We start from the raw sequence: 18,212 nt of genomic DNA on the forward strand, positions 1-18,212 counted from the left end.
CTAGTCTATAGTCTAGTCTATAGTCTAGTCTATAGTCTAGTCTATAGTCTAGTCTATAGTCTAGTCTATAGTCTAGTCAATAGTCTAGTCTATAGTCTAGTCAATAGTGTAGTCTATAGTTAGTAAGTTACTAAGTTGCTACGTTAGTTAACGTTCTTTATTAAAAAACTATTGGTTGTATACGTTATAATTAACCCCACATACCTTTAAAATAGAGCAAAGTCTTTAAATTGATTACGTTTTCCGCTTTATGGCCAGGAAAACCAAAACTACCTTTCAATAGAATTTAAACATGTCATAAATACCAAAACAAAAGCAATATTAGGGTGGCTTTTTTAAAAAATATTTTATTTCAAAATATAATTGCATTAAACTCCTAATGATAACATGCATTAAAAAAAGATTCATAACACATCAATATCGATATAATTTCAAACTGCAAAAAATTCTAAAATAACTTCCTTAATATTCCTATAAATATGTTCATGCACACACTTACATATATCGAATGTCAAAAATTTCTTTGATGGATAAAGAAGTACGTACGTAAATGAAATTCCTTCAAACATGGCTAAACTAAACAAGACATACATTCTTTTTTAAAACTTCTTCCTCGTCTTAGCAACTACTGCTTAGTAGACTTTTAAATATCTAAAACATACATTCCAATATACTTTCACAGAAATACTGGCGCTATAAACCGTTTATAAACGTAAATGATTTTGCTTGATCGATATGTAAATTCCTTTGTATGAACAACAGCAAAATTTCTTTACAACTTCCTTTCACGAAGCTTCCTCCTCTCTTTCAAATAATTTTGTTTTTCCACATTCAACCCTATTTAATAGGTTGCCTGTCTACCAAAAAAAAAAAACTATTTTCTCTTGAGTTAAAGGAAAGTGTCGAAATTTTAACACCCTTCATGGATTTTTCTTTAGCTATAAACTTTAGCTTGTTACCAATGAATTGTTAGTTGTTTTATATTTTACTATGATGTCAGTCTACTATTCGAAATACGCCTACAAAATTTACAAAAATAAACAATATTTTCTATGAAAAAAACCTAAACCTGCAGACGTCAGTAAATACAGTAATAATAACAATAATACATGCACCTTTCATCGTAACTACAGTAAGGGAAATAATTATAGGTTAACTAACTTGCTTTAACAACATTTTCAACTATATAAAATGTAGACTACACTACAGTCTAGACCATATATTAAGCCATATTTTGAACTATAGGCTGAACAAATGAACAGACTATGATGGTCTGGACTAATAAATCTATAGATTAGATTGTAGCCAGGATAATAGCCGGGTCAAAGGAATAAACTATAGCCTGGACTGTCGAATAGACCTAGACTATAGTCTGGACTTTAGAATAGACTATAAAATATACTATATTCTGGTCTATAGAATAGACTATAGTCTGGACTATAAAATAGACTGTAGTCTGGACTATAGAATAGACTACAGTCTGAACAATAGAATATACTATAGTCTAGTATATAGAATAGACTATAGTCTGGTCTATATAATAAGTAGATTATAGTCTGGACTATAGAATAGACCATAGTCCGGATTATAGAATAGACTATAGTCTGGACTATAGAATAGACCATAGTCCGGATTATAGAATAGACTATAGTCTGGACTATCGAATAGAATAGTCTCTAGACTAGTCTATAATCTAAACTATAGAATAGACTATTTTCTGGACTATAGAATAGAATAAATTATAGTCTGGACTATAGAATAGACTATATTCTGGACCATAGAATAGACAATAGTTGAACTATAGAATAGACTATAGTCTGGACTATAGAATAGACTATAGTCTAGACTATAGAATAGTCTATAGTCTGGGCTATAGAATAGACTATAGTCTGGACTATAGAATAGACTATAGTCTGGACTATAGAATATACTATAGTCTGGACTATAGAATAGACTATAGTCTGGACTATAGAATAGACTATAGAATAGACTATAGTCTGGACTATAGAATAGACTATAGAATAGACTATAGTCTGGTCTTTAGAATAGACTATAGTCTGGTCTTTAGAATAGACTATAGTCTGAACTATAGAATAGACTATAGTCTGGACTATAGAATAGACTATAGTCTGGACTATAAAATAGACTATAGTCTGGACTATAGAATAGACTATAGTCTGGACTATGGAATAGACTATATTTTGGTCTTTAGAATAGACTATAGTCTAGACTATAGAATAGACTATAATCTGGACTATAGAATAGACTATAATCTGGACTATAGAATAGACTATAGTCTAGACTATAGAATAGACTATAGTCTGGACTATTGAATAGACTATAGTCTGCACTATAGAATAGACTATTGTTTGGCCTATAGAATGTACTAGAATCTAAACTATGGAATATACTATATCCTGGACTATGAAATAGATTATTGTCTGGACTATAGAATAAACTATAGTCTAGACTATGGAATAGACTATAATCTGGACAATAGAACAAACTACAGTCTGGACTATAGACAAGACTATAGTCTGCACTATAAAGTAGATTATAGTCTGGATAATTAAATAGACTATAGTCTGGTCTGTAGAATAGTGTATAGTCTGGACTATGGAATAGGCTAAAGTTTGGAGAATAGATTAGACTTTAAAGTAAATAGAATAGAGTAGATTATTTTCTGGAATTGAACTGTAGAATTGACTTATCCTACAATTAATTTCCTCACTATAAAGTTGATTTTTTTTGTTATTCATTTCTATAATTGTACATGTACATTTAGTTTCTACAAGGAGACTTGAAATGCTCGTATCTAACAAATTCTTTTTCTGACGTATTTACACGTTATCCTTGCAATTCAATACAAATTCACTGAATTTCTTAATAAAATTTGAACATTTCACTGTAAACATTTCGAAAGCGTGCAACAACAGAAACATTAATAAAAACTTTATTAAATTATTTAGGAGGTAAAAACAAATTTTGTTTAACCTTTAATTGCAGAAAATTATTTTTAACTTTTAACTAATAAACAAAAATAAAATCTGTATGTCGAACTTAATTTTAGAATATTAGAACTTACAGCTGTCAACAGTAAATAACGCAAAGTTTAAAAGGAATAATTAATAACAATACTTAAATAATTATTTATTTTTATAATATATTTTCAGCTTATTAAACTTGTTGCTGAGTGTGTTAAACCAAATTTCATATGACGTATTTGCCTTCCCCTGTTTAATAAAAAAAACAACAAAACAAACAAATTAATTATAATTTATTAAAACCACCAACTTACTGCTGCTTTACCAAGTTATCACTACAATAATACTTTAGTCTTCGTATTTACAACGAATCAACAATTTATTTTTATCTAAAAGAATTACGATACTTGACAATAACTCAAGAAACTTCCTACTCCGCCCAGTCCAGTTTATTTATACTATTTAGCGTTTCTTTAGTAGTAACACCATCAATATGGGTCGTAAAGTAACTGTTGCCGTTTCGACCTTAAATCAATGGGCTTTAGATTTTGAGGGAAATTTGGCTCGTATTCTTCAGTCGATTTTAGAAGCCAAAGATATGGGTGCTTCGTATCGTACGGGACCAGAATTGGAAGTTTGGTAAGTTTATTTTCTCTTTTTAGTTTGATCTACAATTTTATTATATTCTGATTTATTAGCAACACTAAATCAGCTCTATAATTGAGACCTAAATAGTCTGATTTATAGTGGAAACTATAAACTCATTTATAGCATAATCTGATCTATAGTCAGGACTATAGTCTGATCTTAAGTAAAAACTCTGATATATATTCAAGACTATACGCTGATCTATAGTCCACACTATAGTCTGACCTACTTTATTCGATACTATAAGCTGATTTATACTACAACGACTACACACTGATTTATAGTTGAGACTGTAGTCTGATCTATAGTCAAGACTATAGATTGATCTATAGTCAATACTATAGATTGAAATATAGTAAAGTCTATAGATTGATCTATAGTCAAGACTATAGATTGATCTATAGTTAAGACTTTAAATTGATCTATAGGCAATACTATAGATTAATCTATAGTCAAGACTATAGATTGATCTATAGTCAAGATTATAGATTGATCTATATTCAAAACTATAGATTGATCTATAGTCAAAACTCAAGACTATAGATTGATCTATTGTCAAGACTATAGATTGATCTATAGTCAAGACTATAGATTGATCTATAGTCTAGACTATAGATTGATCTATAGTCAAGACTATAGATTGATCTATAGTCAAGACTATAGATTGATCTATAGTCAAGACTATAGATTGATCTATAATCAAGACTATAGATTGATCTATAGTCAAGACTATAGACTGATCTATAGTCAAGACTATAGATTGATCTACAGTCAAGACTATAGATTGATCTATAGTCAAGACTACAGATTGATCTATAGTCAAGACTATAGATTGATCTATAGTTTTGACAATAGATCAATATATAGTCTTGACAATAGATCAATCCATAGTCTTGACTATAGATCAATCTATAGTCTTGACTATAGATCAATCTATAGTCTTGACTATAGATCAATCTATAGTCTTGACTATAGATCAATCTATAGTCTTTACTATAGATCAATCTATAGTTTTGACTATAGATCAATCTAAAGTCTTAACTATAGATCAATCTTAGGTCAAGGCTATCGATTGATCTATAGTGAAGACTGATCTAAAGTCAAGGATATAGTCTTGACTACATTGATCTACAGTCAAGACTATAGGTTGATCTATTGTCAAGACTATATATTGATCTATTGTCAAAACTATAGATCAATCTGTAGTCTTGACTATGACTATAGATCAGTCTATAGTCTTGACTAGATTAATCTATAGTCTTGACTAGATTAATCTATAGTCAAGGCTATATATTGATCTATAGTCTTGACTAGATTGATCTATAGTCGAGACTATAGATTGATCTATATTCTCGACTAGATTGATCTATAGCCAAAACTTTGAATTGATCTATAGTCAAGGCTATAGATTGATCTATAGCCTTGACTAGATTGATCTATAGCCAAGACTATAGATTGAACTATAGTCAAGACTATAGATTGATCTATAGTCGAGAATGTGATCTTTTTTATTTTCAAAACTTTATATACATATTTATATGAGTTAATCTGTTAAGACTATATTCTGAAAATTTTAATATTTTATTATACTGAAATTTCCCTTTTTGTTCCCCCATAACAGTGGCTACAGTTGTGAAGATCATTTTCGAGAACCCGATACATTTTTACACTCTTGGGAGGTTTTACTAGAAATCATGATGTCACCCATATGGTAAGTTTATACTTATTTCTTCCTTTCAAGAAATACTTTTAAAGGAAAAATTTCAATTTAAAGTGAAAATATTTTGGTCGATGTCGGTATGCCAATAATGCATCGTAATGTGGCCTACAATTGTCGTGTAGCTTTCTTTAATCGTAAAATATTACTAATACGACCCAAGATGTCGATGTGTGACGATGGTAATTATAGAGAATCCAGATGGTTTACAGCTTGGACTAAGGTTAGTAAGAAATATCTACATTCTATTTTTCATTTCAATTGTTGTTTTTTAATATTTTAGAACTTCAAAACTGAGGATCACTATTTGCCGCGCATGATTTCACAACATACTGGCCAGGATACGGTGCCATTTGGTGATGCTGTTATTGCCACCAAAGATACATGTATTGGTTATGAAATCTGTGAGGAATTGTGGAATGTTAAAAGGTGAAATTTTTATTATAATATTAAGAGCTCTTTTCTCACTCTCTATCGTTTTGCAGCAAACACATAGATATGTCGTTGTCGGGCGTAGAGATCATTTCGAATGGCTCTGGTAGTTATATGGAGTTGCGTAAAGCCTATATTACCACCGAATTAGTACGTAGTGCCAGTTTTAAAGCTGGTGGTGCCTATCTCTTTAGTAATCTTAGAGGCTGTGATGGTCAACGTGTCTATTTTAATGGCTGCTCTTCTATAGCTCTCAATGGCGAGATTGTGGCGAGAAGTAAACAATTTGCTTTGCAAGATGTTGAAGTTACTCTTGCCACTATTGATTTAGAAGATATACGTTCCTATCGCGTAACACGTCGTGCTAGATGTACCGAAGCGGCTCAGGCTCCCAATTATCCACGTATAAATTGTGATTTTGAAATGTCCACACATAGTGATATATTTAAAACTGCCAACACACCCCTGCAATGGATCTATCATACACCAGAAGAGGAGATAGCTATGGGCCCTGCCTGTTGGCTATGGGATTATTTACGTAGATCGGGTCAGGGTGGTTTGTTTTTGCCCCTATCGGGTGGTGTTGACTCTAGTAGTTCTGCTACCATTGTACACTCCATGTGTAGAATGATTGTTAGTGCTGTACAAGCGGGAGACTCACAGGTTCTTTATGATATACGCAAGATATTGGCGGATCAGGAGTATACACCCGACAATCCAGCTGCCTTATGTAATCGCTTATTGGTCACCTGTTTTATGGGTAGTGTCAATTCCAGCAAAGAGACTCGACGTCGTGCCTCTATATTGGCCAATCAATTGGGTAGTTATCACATCGAAATTAGCATCGATACTGCCGTTAATGCCTTGTTAGGTATTTTTAATGCTGTTACTGGTTTAACGCCCCGTTTCCGTACCCAGGGTGGATGTGCTAGACAAAATTTAGCCTTACAAAATATTCAATCACGTATACGTATGGTCTTGGCTTATATATTTGCTCAGCTGATGTTGTGGGTCCGTAATCGTCCTGGTGGCTTGTTGGTTTTGGGTTCGGCCAACGTTGACGAGTCGTTGAGAGGGTATTTGACGAAATACGATTGTTCTTCGGCCGATATTAATCCTATAGGTGGCATTTCGAAAACGGATTTGAGAAGATTTCTGATTTATGCCAAAGACAAGTGAGTAGTAGATTGATAATATAAATGTTACACGTATTTACAAATGAAGTTCTGGACTAGACTATTATGTGGACAGGACAAGACTATAATCTACGCTATAGACTGGAATAGAGACTAGAGTATTGCCTTTAGTTAACACTAGACTTTAGTCTATATTATAGGCTGCACTATTGACAAGTCTTTTGTCTGGACTATAGACCCGACTATAATTAAATATATAGCCTAGAGTATGGACTATAGACTAGACTATAGTCTGGACTATAGACTAGACTATAGTCTGGACTATAGACTAGACTATAGTCTGGACTATAGACTAGACTATAGTCTGGACTATAGACTAGACTATAGTCTGGACTATAGACTAGACTATAGTCTGGACTATAGACTAGACTATAGTCTGGACTATAGACTAGACTATAGTCTGGACTATAGACTAGACTATAGTCTGGACTATAGACTAGATTATAGTCAAGACTATAGCCTAGATTATAGTCTATACTTGACTATAGATTATATAGTCTGGACTATAGACAATAGTCTAGACTATTGGACCATATACTGTGGATAATAGGCTAGACTATACTCTGGACTGTTGACTAGACTTTAGTGTCTAGTCAATAATTTGGACTATAGTATAGACTATAGTCTGGGCTATAGTATAGACTATAGTCTTTACTATAATATAGACTATAGTCTGGACTATAGTATAGACTATATACTGGACTATAGTATAGACTATAGTATAAACTATAGTCTGGACTATAGACTACACTATAATTTAGACTATAGACTAGACACAATAGTCTGAACTATGGACTATAGTCTGGACTATAAGATCGACTATAGTATGAACTATAGTCTGTACTATAGACTAGACGATAGTCTGGATTATAGACTAGACTATAGACTGGACTATAAACTAGACAAGACTATACTCTGGACTACTGACTAGACTTTAGACTAGATTGAAGTCTGAACTATATACTAGACTATAGTCTGGACAGTAGGCGAGACTATAGTTTGCTGTCCACTATTAAAACAATTAATACAAATTCATTCAAAACCATCACTTCTCTCTCCATTTTCAGGTTTAGTCTCCCTATACTTGAGTCAATTATTGATGCTCCACCCACAGCTGAGCTGGAGCCTTTGCAAGATGGTCAACTCATGCAGACCGATGAACAAGATATGGGCATGACTTATGCTGAACTTAGCGAATATGGACGTTTACGTAAACAAGCTTGCTGTGGACCGTATAGTATGTTCTGTAAATTAGTATCCACCTGGAAGGGGGATCTCAGTCCCAAAGAGGTAGCCGATAAAGTTAAACATTTCTTTAGATGCTATGCCATAAATCGTCATAAAATGACCGTATTAACACCCTCAGTTCATGCTGAAAGTTATAGTCCCGATGATAATCGTTTCGATCATCGTCCCTTCTTGTATCGTGCCAACTGGAGTTGGCAATTTAAGGCTATTGATGATGAAGTGGAAAAATTACAACCAATTTATACACCCTCATCATCGCAAATGCGTCCAAGTAGTGATGATTTGTTATTATCCCAGGAATCAACTCATAGATCGATGTTACAGCAAGGTGATTCAAAGCATTCTTCTCCCTTGTCCACTTCATCGATTGATGTGCCTGGTGCTACTACTACACCACCTCTAGGCAATATACCCACCGGTAGTATGGGTACTTTGGCCAAAAAGTCCAGTGGTTATGCCAAAGTTCATCATAATGTTTTGGGCAAAATTAAAGATCGTACTGGCATACCGGTTTAATATAAGATTTTGACAGTTTTTCTTTAATAAATATAAAGAAAATAATTATAATTTTACCACAACAAAATATATATTAATGTAGAAGACATAACGACCAATAATTAACAAAAAAAGAGAATGGAATTTTTGAAAAGAATTAATAACAACGCTTTAATAACAAAGTCCTATTTTTTAAAAATTAAGAATAAATTAAAAACACTATATATGGTTAGTTTATTATATAGATTAAAAGTTAGAGTTAATATGTAAGCACAATTTTGTTGCAATTTTTTTCTTTAATTTGTATATTTTAGACCTTGTTTATAAGGAATTTTTAAATATATTAAAGGTTTATAAAATAAAATTTAACAGCAATTTTATTTTATAAAACTTTGGTTAAATTTAAATATTAGTTATGAATATAAAGTTAATTTTTCAATGTTTATGATTTGTAATTATTTGTTTTAATTAACATGTTTGTCCTATTTTCTTTACTAAACCAAATCTTTAAATGACGCATACTACTTACTAATGTTTAATTTGATTTGATCTTCTTATTATATTCTGTTGAAATTATTATTTTGAATAAACTGTAATTGAAAAAAACAATTTTCGATCCTCATTTTACCCTAATTTGAAATTACTAAAGATATGATTATGTTCTCGACCATAGACAAGTCACCTATAGTCTCCGATATAGATATGCTTATTGCCTTGACTATAGACTTAACTACTAGGCAAGACTATGTCTCTACTATAGACCAGGCTAAAGTCTCGACAATAATCTTGAACAATGAAAAAGACTTAACTCTCAACATAACTCAACTCGACTATGGACAATACTTCAGTCTTCATTCTAGAACATACAATAGTCTCGACAATAGACAAAACTTCATTAATATATACGAATATATAGAAAAGACTATACGTAACTATAGTCCCGATTATAGGCCAAACAATTGTCTTAAATATAGGCCAGAATATAGGCTATGACTTCGATTATATACCACACATAAGTTTCAACTATAGAACAGACCTTAATATCGACTATTGTCCAGGCTATAGTCTCAACTATGGAATAGACAATACAAATTACATGACAATATTAGCGGCTGCAGAACAGACTATAGACCAGGCTATTATTTGAAGTATAGACCATAGTCGAGGCTAAAGAACAGACTATGATCTCTACTAAAGATGACACTAAAGTCTCTACTATAGATGAGACAATAGTCTCTACTCTAGATTAAACTATAGACTAGACTACAGTCTCGGCTGCAAATTAGACTATAGTCTCGCACATAGACCAGACTATAGTCTCGACTATAGACCAGACTATACTCTCGCCTATATATCAGACTACAATCTCGCCTATAGATCAGACTATAGTCTTGTTTATAGACCAGACTATAGTCACGCCTATATACCAAACTATACTTATTTCTATAGACCAGACTATAGTATCGCCTATTCACCTGACTATAGTCTCGCCTATAGACCAGACTATAGTCTCGCCTATAGACCAGACTATAGTCTCGCCTATAGACCAGATTTTAGTCTCGCCTATTGATCAGACTATAGTATGGCCTATAGACCAGGCTATAGTCTCGCCTTTAGACCACACTATAGTCTCGCCTATAGACCACACTATAGTCTCGCCTATAGACCAGACTATTGTCTCGCCTATAGGCCAGACTATTGTCTCGCCTATAGACCAGACTATAGTCTCGCCTATAGACCAAACTATAATCTCGCCTATAGACCATACTATAATCTCGCCTATAGGCCAGACTATAATCTCGCCTATAGACCAGACTATAATCTCGCCTATAGACCAGACTATAGTCTCACCTATAGACCAAACTATAATCTCGCCTATAGACCATACTATAATCTCGCCTATAGGCCAGACTATAATCTCGCCTATAGGCCAGACTATAATCTCGCCTATAGACCAGACTATAGTCTCGCCTATAGACCAACCTATAGTCTATCATAAAGACCAGACTATAGTCCAAACCACTTTATAATCTCTGCTGTAGACCGCATTATAGTCTCGACTTTAAACCAAACTATAGTCTCTACTTTAGGTGGTCTATAGGCGAGACTGTAGACTGGTCTATAGGCAAGTTGTTGAGATTATAGTCTTATCTTTAGTAGAGACTATAGTCTGATCTAAAGTCAAGACTATAATGCAGTCTACTGCCGAGATTATAAGGTGGTCTACAGCCGAGACCTTAGTCCGGTCTGGACTATAGGGGAGACAATAGTCTATACGATAGATTATGAGCTAGACTATAATCTCATCTATAATAGACACCATAGTCTGTTCTATACGCGAGACTATAGTCTGGTCTATAGGCGAGACTATAGTCTGATCTATGACGAGACTATAATTTGGTCTATGTATAGACAGGACTATAGTCTTTCTATAGGCAAGACTACAGTGTGGTGTATAGGCGAGACTATAGTCTGGCCTATAGGCGAGACTATAGTTTGTTCTAAAGGCGAGACTATAGTGTGGTCTAAAGGCGAGACTATAGTCTGGTCTATAGGCGATACTATAGTCTGGTCTATAGGCGAGACTAAAATCTGGTCTATAGGCGAGACTATAGTCTGGTGTATAGGCGAGACTGTAGTTTAATCTATAGGCACTATAAATACACACTATTGTCTCGACTATAGTAATCCCTTTAGATCAGACTGTAGTCTCCACTGTAGACCAGACTATAAACACGTTTTGATGAAGAAAACGAACATGATCTAATTTAAATCGTTAGTAAAGCTTAGGTATAACTATAATTTAAACAATTAAAATCCACAATATGAAAATGTACTCCTAAAGTAACAAAAGAAATAATTGCATTTAACTAAATAGTATTATTATTACATTTATACTCAGTAGTTTTTCTACCAACAAATAATTATTGTTTAAAAACTTCTAGATTTTAAAACAAATATCTGTACAAAAGATAAACTTGCTTACAAATTATTCATTCCATAATAAAAGTCTTTACAATTTTAACAATATTTTCCTTTTGTAATCCTTTTCCCACAAACACTTTTATAAAAACAGGACTGTTAAAAATTATTTTCTAGGATAGTCATTAAGAAAACAGTATCATTGAAATGAAAGTATTTAAAAAGTAAAAAAAAAAAATAATTAATTATAATTATAAAATACATAAAGAAATAGTTCAATAAATGCAACAATAATAAGCCTTCTATTCAAAGAACAAAAACAACAAACAAAACACAAAAAGAACGTATTTAAAATTAAGTAGTTTTATGAAAAAGAAAATTTAATTATAATAAACCTTTTTTAGATTAAAAAAAAAACTACAAAAACAAAATAACAAAAACGATATTTAACATGTAGTTAACGTAGTGTTATTAAAACAAATATAAAGATATTCTAAATAAATTACTAAAATATAAAAAATAATAAAAAAGTCAAATTTTTGTACTTTATTTTAAATTTCCCTAACATTAAAAATTTACCCTAAAGTATGCTTTAGAATGATAATGTTATTGTAGTTATATCAATAAGTTATTTTATCATAAATGATAGCCTACTTTAAGGAAGTCAATTAAAATAGCTTAGTTAACAGTTGCCAGATTTCCAACTATAAAAGCGACTAAATAGGCTCTTCCCCAAAAAATTGTAAAAATCCCCAAAATTTATCAACATACTGTCACATCTGGTAACGTATGTAAATGTTTAAACTCTAAAATCTTCTAATTAATTTCAATACCATTTAACTTGTAAGTATTATTTTGCAATTTTCCATATTACACTTTTCATACACAAAACCACCTTTAGGCTAAAGTCAAGAAAATATCTTCTTCCTTAACATATACATACAAACAAGGATTTTCGAAATTTAATGACATTGTGTTTTTTATATTGTTAATGAGACATTTATCTTAATTAAATTTTCCTTTTAGACAATAGAACAACAAAAGATTCCATAATGTCAAGTTGAGTTTGGCTTCGGTTTACCAATTATGCAATGATAACTTAACTAGTTGCAGTTGCATAAACTCTAGTTGTTATTGCTACAACTGTTGCTGTTATATGTTCTTATAATTTATATTAGAGATATGAATATATGTGCACAGATAGTGTTTTCATAGTTGATATTCCCAAGAGTTTCAAATAATTTCAAATTTCTTCTTCAATAACATTTTTGGCAAAATATCCATTTTCTAGAATATTTTCAATCCAAATATTCTACTTCCAGAAAGTTTTTGCTGAAATTTTTTGTAATTCAAAACATTCCGGAATCCCAAGAGATTTAAAAAAACTTCCATCAATATAAGAACCCTTAAAGAATTGAGTTGAAAACAAAATGTTAAAATGGACTTGTGTAATAGGGTAACCGTTAAAAGGTTTTTATTGACTAAAGAGCTAGACCATAGAGTAAACTATAAGTTAGATCAAACTCTGGTTTATAGACTATACTCTAGTATGAACGATAGAATATACAATAGTCTGTACTTTAAAATAAAATTTAGACCATAAAATTGACTATAGGTCTGGACTATAGAGTAGATTAAACTCTAGATTATAGAATGGACTATAGCCTGGACTATAAACTAGACTATTGTGTGGGTTATAAAATAAGGTATAATTTTGACTATTGAAAAGATCATAGTTTGGACCATAAAATAGACTATAGTCTGTACTATAAACTAGACTATAGTCTGGACTATAGAATAGACTATAGATTGGACTATAGAATAGACTACAGATTGGACTATATTATAGACTATAGAATAGTCTATAGTCTGCACTACACAATAGACTATAGTCTACACTATAGAATAGACTATAGCATGGTCTATAGAATAGACTATAGTATGATCTATAGAATAGACTATAGTCTGGACTATAGAATAGACTATAGTCTGGACTATAGAATAGACTATAGTGTGGACTATAGAATAGACTATAGTCTGGACTATAGAATAGACTATAGTCTGGACTATAGAATAGACTATAGTCTGGACTATAGAATAGACTATAGTAAGGACTATGGAATAGATAGTGTGGACTATAGAATAGACTATAGTCTGGACTATAGAATAGACTATAGTCTGGACTATAGAATAGACTATAGTCTGGACTATAGAACAGACTGTAGTCTACTCTATGGAATAGACTATAGTGTAGACTTTAGAATAGACTATAGTATAAACTATGGAATAGAGTATAGTCTGGACTATATAATAGACTATAGTCTGGACTATAGAATAGACTATAGTCTGGACTATAGAATAGTCTGGACTATAGAATATACTATAGTCTGGACTATAGAATAGACTATAGTCTGGACTATAGAATAGACTATAGTCTGGACTATAGAATAGACTATAGTCTGGACTATAGAATATACTATAGTCTGGACTATAGAGTAGACCATAGTCTGGACTATAGAATAGACTACAGTCTGAACTATAGAATAGGCTACAGTCTGAACTATAGAATAGACTACAGTCTGAACTATAGAATAGACTACAGTCTGAACTATAGAATAGACTATAGTTTGAACTATAGAATAGATTATAGTCTGAAATATAGAATATACTATAGTCTGGACTATAGAATAGACTATAGTCTGAACTATAGAATAGACTACAGTCCGAGCTATAGAATATACTATAGTCTGAACTATAGAATAGATTATAGTCTGAAATATAGAATATTCTATAGTCTGGACTATAGAATAGACTATAGTCTGAACTATAGAATAGACTACAGTCTGAACTATAGAATAGACTATAGTCTGAACTATAGAATAGATTATAGTCTGAAATATAGAATATACTATAGTCTGGACTATAGAATAGACTATAGTCTGGACTATAGAATAAACTATAGTCTGAACTATAGAATAGACTACAGTCTGAACTATAGAGTAGACTTCAGTCTGAACTATAGAATAGACTATAGTTTGAACTATAGAATAGATTATATTCTGAAATATAGAATATACTATAGTCTGGACTATAGAATAGACTATAGTCTGAAATAAAGAATAGACTATAGTTTGAACTATATAATAGATTACAGTCTGAAATATAAAATATACTATAGTCTGAACTATAGAATAGATTATAGTCTGAAATATAGAATATACTACAGTCTGGACTATAGAATAAACTAAGTGTGGACTATAGAAAAGACTATAGTCCTGTATACTATAGTTAGAGTGCAGATCAGTATTTTTTTGACCATAAACCAGCAGACTATAGTTGTGACTAAAACTCAACTTATTGTAATCAATTTTGGTCAGCCTTTATAAAAAGTAATGTATGTGATATAAGGATGATGGAACTACAATTGATTAGGTATTATAATGACCAAATATGTATGTTTGACTTACGTAGTAAATATCTTATCCTTTCGTTGTGATACCAAGACAGCAACTTTACATAAATGATGATGTAATATAATTACACAAGTCTGTAATCGATAAGAAAATAAAAAGCACAATAAATATATTTTAAGAAAATAATTTAATTTAAATTACTTAAAGATATTTTTCAACACTTACATACATACAAATATTTACATAAATTTTATATACATTTCCGCTTGATTTAGTAAATATTTTTAACTATTTAAATTTTCTACAAAATATTTGCAACAATTTAAAATGATTTCCACTTTATATTGCATGAAAGTGATAAATATATTGTCATCATCAATGAGTCAAGTGATTTCTGTCACTCTAGCTCTATATCGACTATAGTATTTACAACAACGTGTGTTTATGCATCACGGGGGTATGGTATGTTGTGCATGAACACATGCAATATTCATCCTCCATCCTTTTTTTTTCTTCTATGCTCCATTAATGTTCATTTGATGTGTGTTGTCGCTGAACGGTAATTTATTATTTTGTAATGACATCAGCAGGAGCTGTAAGCAGCCGTTATTTTATCCTTGTTGACATTATTGATATTGAAGTGATTTTTTGTTAAATCTATAGAAAGCAGGGGAAGGCAGGATAATGAAAAATAAACTTAATGCCTTGACATTGATGGAAATACATACTTACGATGACGGGAACTTTAATAATGTTTTATGTGAAGCACTGTAAGTGTAGAAATGAAGGAAACTGTTGACAATAAGGATGTATGTTAGTGAAAAGAGGAACTGAAAGAAATCTAACAAAATGAATGGTTGTAGATTGTTAAATGAATGGTTTGTTTAGAGTTCTTACAAAAATATAATTTAATAGAAATTATTTTGAAATTAATACACTTCCAGAAGTTTTCATTCAAGGACTTTTAGAATAAATAGCGCAGTATTACAGGGACTGCCCTATACTCTACACTAAAGGCTACTCTATAGTCCAGACTATTGACTGCTCTTAAGTCCAGGCTATAGACTGATCTTAAGTCCCGACTATAGTCTGCTCTATAGTCCAGACAATAGACTGCTTTATAGTCCAGACTATAGACTGCTCTATAATCCAGACTATAGACTGCTCTATACTCCAGACTGTAGACTGCTCTATAGTCCAGACTAAAGACTGCTTATAGTCCAGATTATAGACTGCTCTATAATACAGACTAAAGACTGCTCTATAGTCCAGACTATAGACTGCTCTATAGTCCAGACTATAGACTGCTCTATAGTCCAGACTATAGACTGCTCTATAGTCCAGACTATAGACTGCTCTATAGTCCAGACTATAGACTGCTCTATAGTCCAGACTATAGACTACTCTATAGTCCAGACTATATAGTGTACTCTATAGTCCATACTATAGACTGCTTTATATTCCAGACTATAGTCTGCTCTATAGTCCAGACTGCTCTATAGTTTAGACTATAGACTGCTCTATAGTCTAGACTAGTTAGTTATAGTCTAGACTGCTCTATAGTCCAGACTATAGACTGCACTGTAGTCCTGGACTACTCTATAGTTCATACTATACTCTATTCTATAGACCAGACTTTAGTCTATTTTATAGTCCATACTGAAGTCTGTTTTATAGTCCAGAATATAGTCTATTCTATGGTCCAGACTATAGTCCATACTGCTCTATAGTTGTGGCTGTACTCTGTTCTATAGTAAAGATTATGTTCTGCTCTAGAAATCAGACTATATGCTGCTCTATAGTCCAAACTATACTCTGCTCTATGGTCTATACACTGACTGTACACTGATCCATAGTCCAGGCTATAGTCTGTTCTAAACTTAACTATAGCACAGACTTATCTATAGTCTATATGGTAGGTGTGAACTATAGAGTCCACACTGTAGACGTCTCTATAGTCATGATAAATGCCATCTCTGTTTTGCTCCCTTGTCTATATTACAGTCCAAAGCAACACAATGTTTTAATTTCTTTATACACGTAAGTACTCACATAATAATATTATCTATTTATTTTCTTAAAAATTGCATACATCCTTTAAAATAAATTTAATTTATTAGTTAAGCAACTTGTTAAAGACAAAATTGTTAAGATTTTTGCAAAATTGCAAAATACTATTCGAAAGAAAAGAATTTGTAACAAATATAATTTAATTTACATAAATTTATAACGCAAAACCTTCCTAGCAAATTGTCTATACATATATATATGAACATATGTACATACCTTTCAATATCATCATGGGTATCATCACATTCTTTATAAAATCCATATTGTAATCTATGTCAACAAATTTTCATTTTAATAATACAGAATCCCACAAGGATAATTAAGTTCCTTTGTCATACATACCTACAGATATACTTTTTGTACTCCGACAAGTTTTTGCAGTTTTTTTATTATGTATATTATCTTTATGCAAATGAAATGGTAAGAAAACAATAAGATGATATAGAATTAGGGGTTTTCAATTTTAAAATTGTTTTCTGAATTTCAGATTAAAAAGGAATATTCATAATTAATTGGACAATATTTTGGCATTGAAGTTTAAAATTGAAAACGTGGATATAACATAAGTTAGTTAGTTAGGTAGTTAGTTAGTTAGTTAGTTAGTTAGTTAGTTAGGTAGTTAGTAAGTTGGCTAGTTAGTTAGTAAGTTGGCTAGTTAGTTAGTAAGTTAGTTAGTCAGTTAGTTAATAAGTTAGTTAGTTAGTTAGTTAGTTAGTTAGTTAGTTAGTTAGTTAGTTAGTTAGTTAGTTAGTTAGTTAGTTAGTTAGTTAGTTAGTTAGTTAGTTAGTTAGTAAGTTAGTTAGTTAGTTAGTTAGTTAGTTAGTTAGTTAATTACTCAGTTAGTAAGTAAGTTATATAGTTAGGTATTTAGTAAGTAGTTAGTTAATTAGTAAGTTATTTAGTTAGTTAGTAAGTTAGTTAGTTAGTTAGTTAGTTATTTATTTAGTTAGTTAGTTAGTTAGTTAGTTAGTTAGTTAGTTAGTTAGTTAGTTAGTTAGTTAGTTAGTTAGTTAGTTAGTTAGTTAGTTAGTTAGGTAGGTAGGTAGTTAGTTAGTAAGTTGGCTAGTTAGTTAGTTAGTTAGTTAGT

The 18,212-nt window shown here is 31.5% G+C and overlaps 1 protein-coding gene across 1 annotated transcript in view; it reads left to right on the forward strand.

Annotated features, from left to right (window-relative positions):
* The window catches only part of LOC111686894 (glutamine-dependent NAD(+) synthetase), a 34,076-nt gene extending 23,684 nt beyond the window's left edge, over window positions 1–10,392 (forward strand). The window contains exons 3-8 of the mRNA XM_046947531.1: window positions 3,174–3,623; window positions 5,254–5,343; window positions 5,407–5,572; window positions 5,633–5,778; window positions 5,835–6,956; window positions 8,045–10,392. Of these exons, the coding sequence (XP_046803487.1) occupies window positions 3,478–3,623; window positions 5,254–5,343; window positions 5,407–5,572; window positions 5,633–5,778; window positions 5,835–6,956; window positions 8,045–8,741 (2,367 nt within the window). The 5' untranslated portion in view covers window positions 3,174–3,477 and the 3' untranslated portion in view covers window positions 8,742–10,392. The remainder of the gene's footprint in view (window positions 1–3,173; window positions 3,624–5,253; window positions 5,344–5,406; window positions 5,573–5,632; window positions 5,779–5,834; window positions 6,957–8,044) is intronic.
* Window positions 10,393–18,212: the final 7,820 nt, after the last annotated feature.

Source organism: Lucilia cuprina, chromosome 3, assembly GCF_022045245.1.
Source record: "Lucilia cuprina isolate Lc7/37 chromosome 3, ASM2204524v1, whole genome shotgun sequence".
NCBI lineage: Eukaryota > Metazoa > Arthropoda > Insecta > Diptera > Calliphoridae > Lucilia > Lucilia cuprina.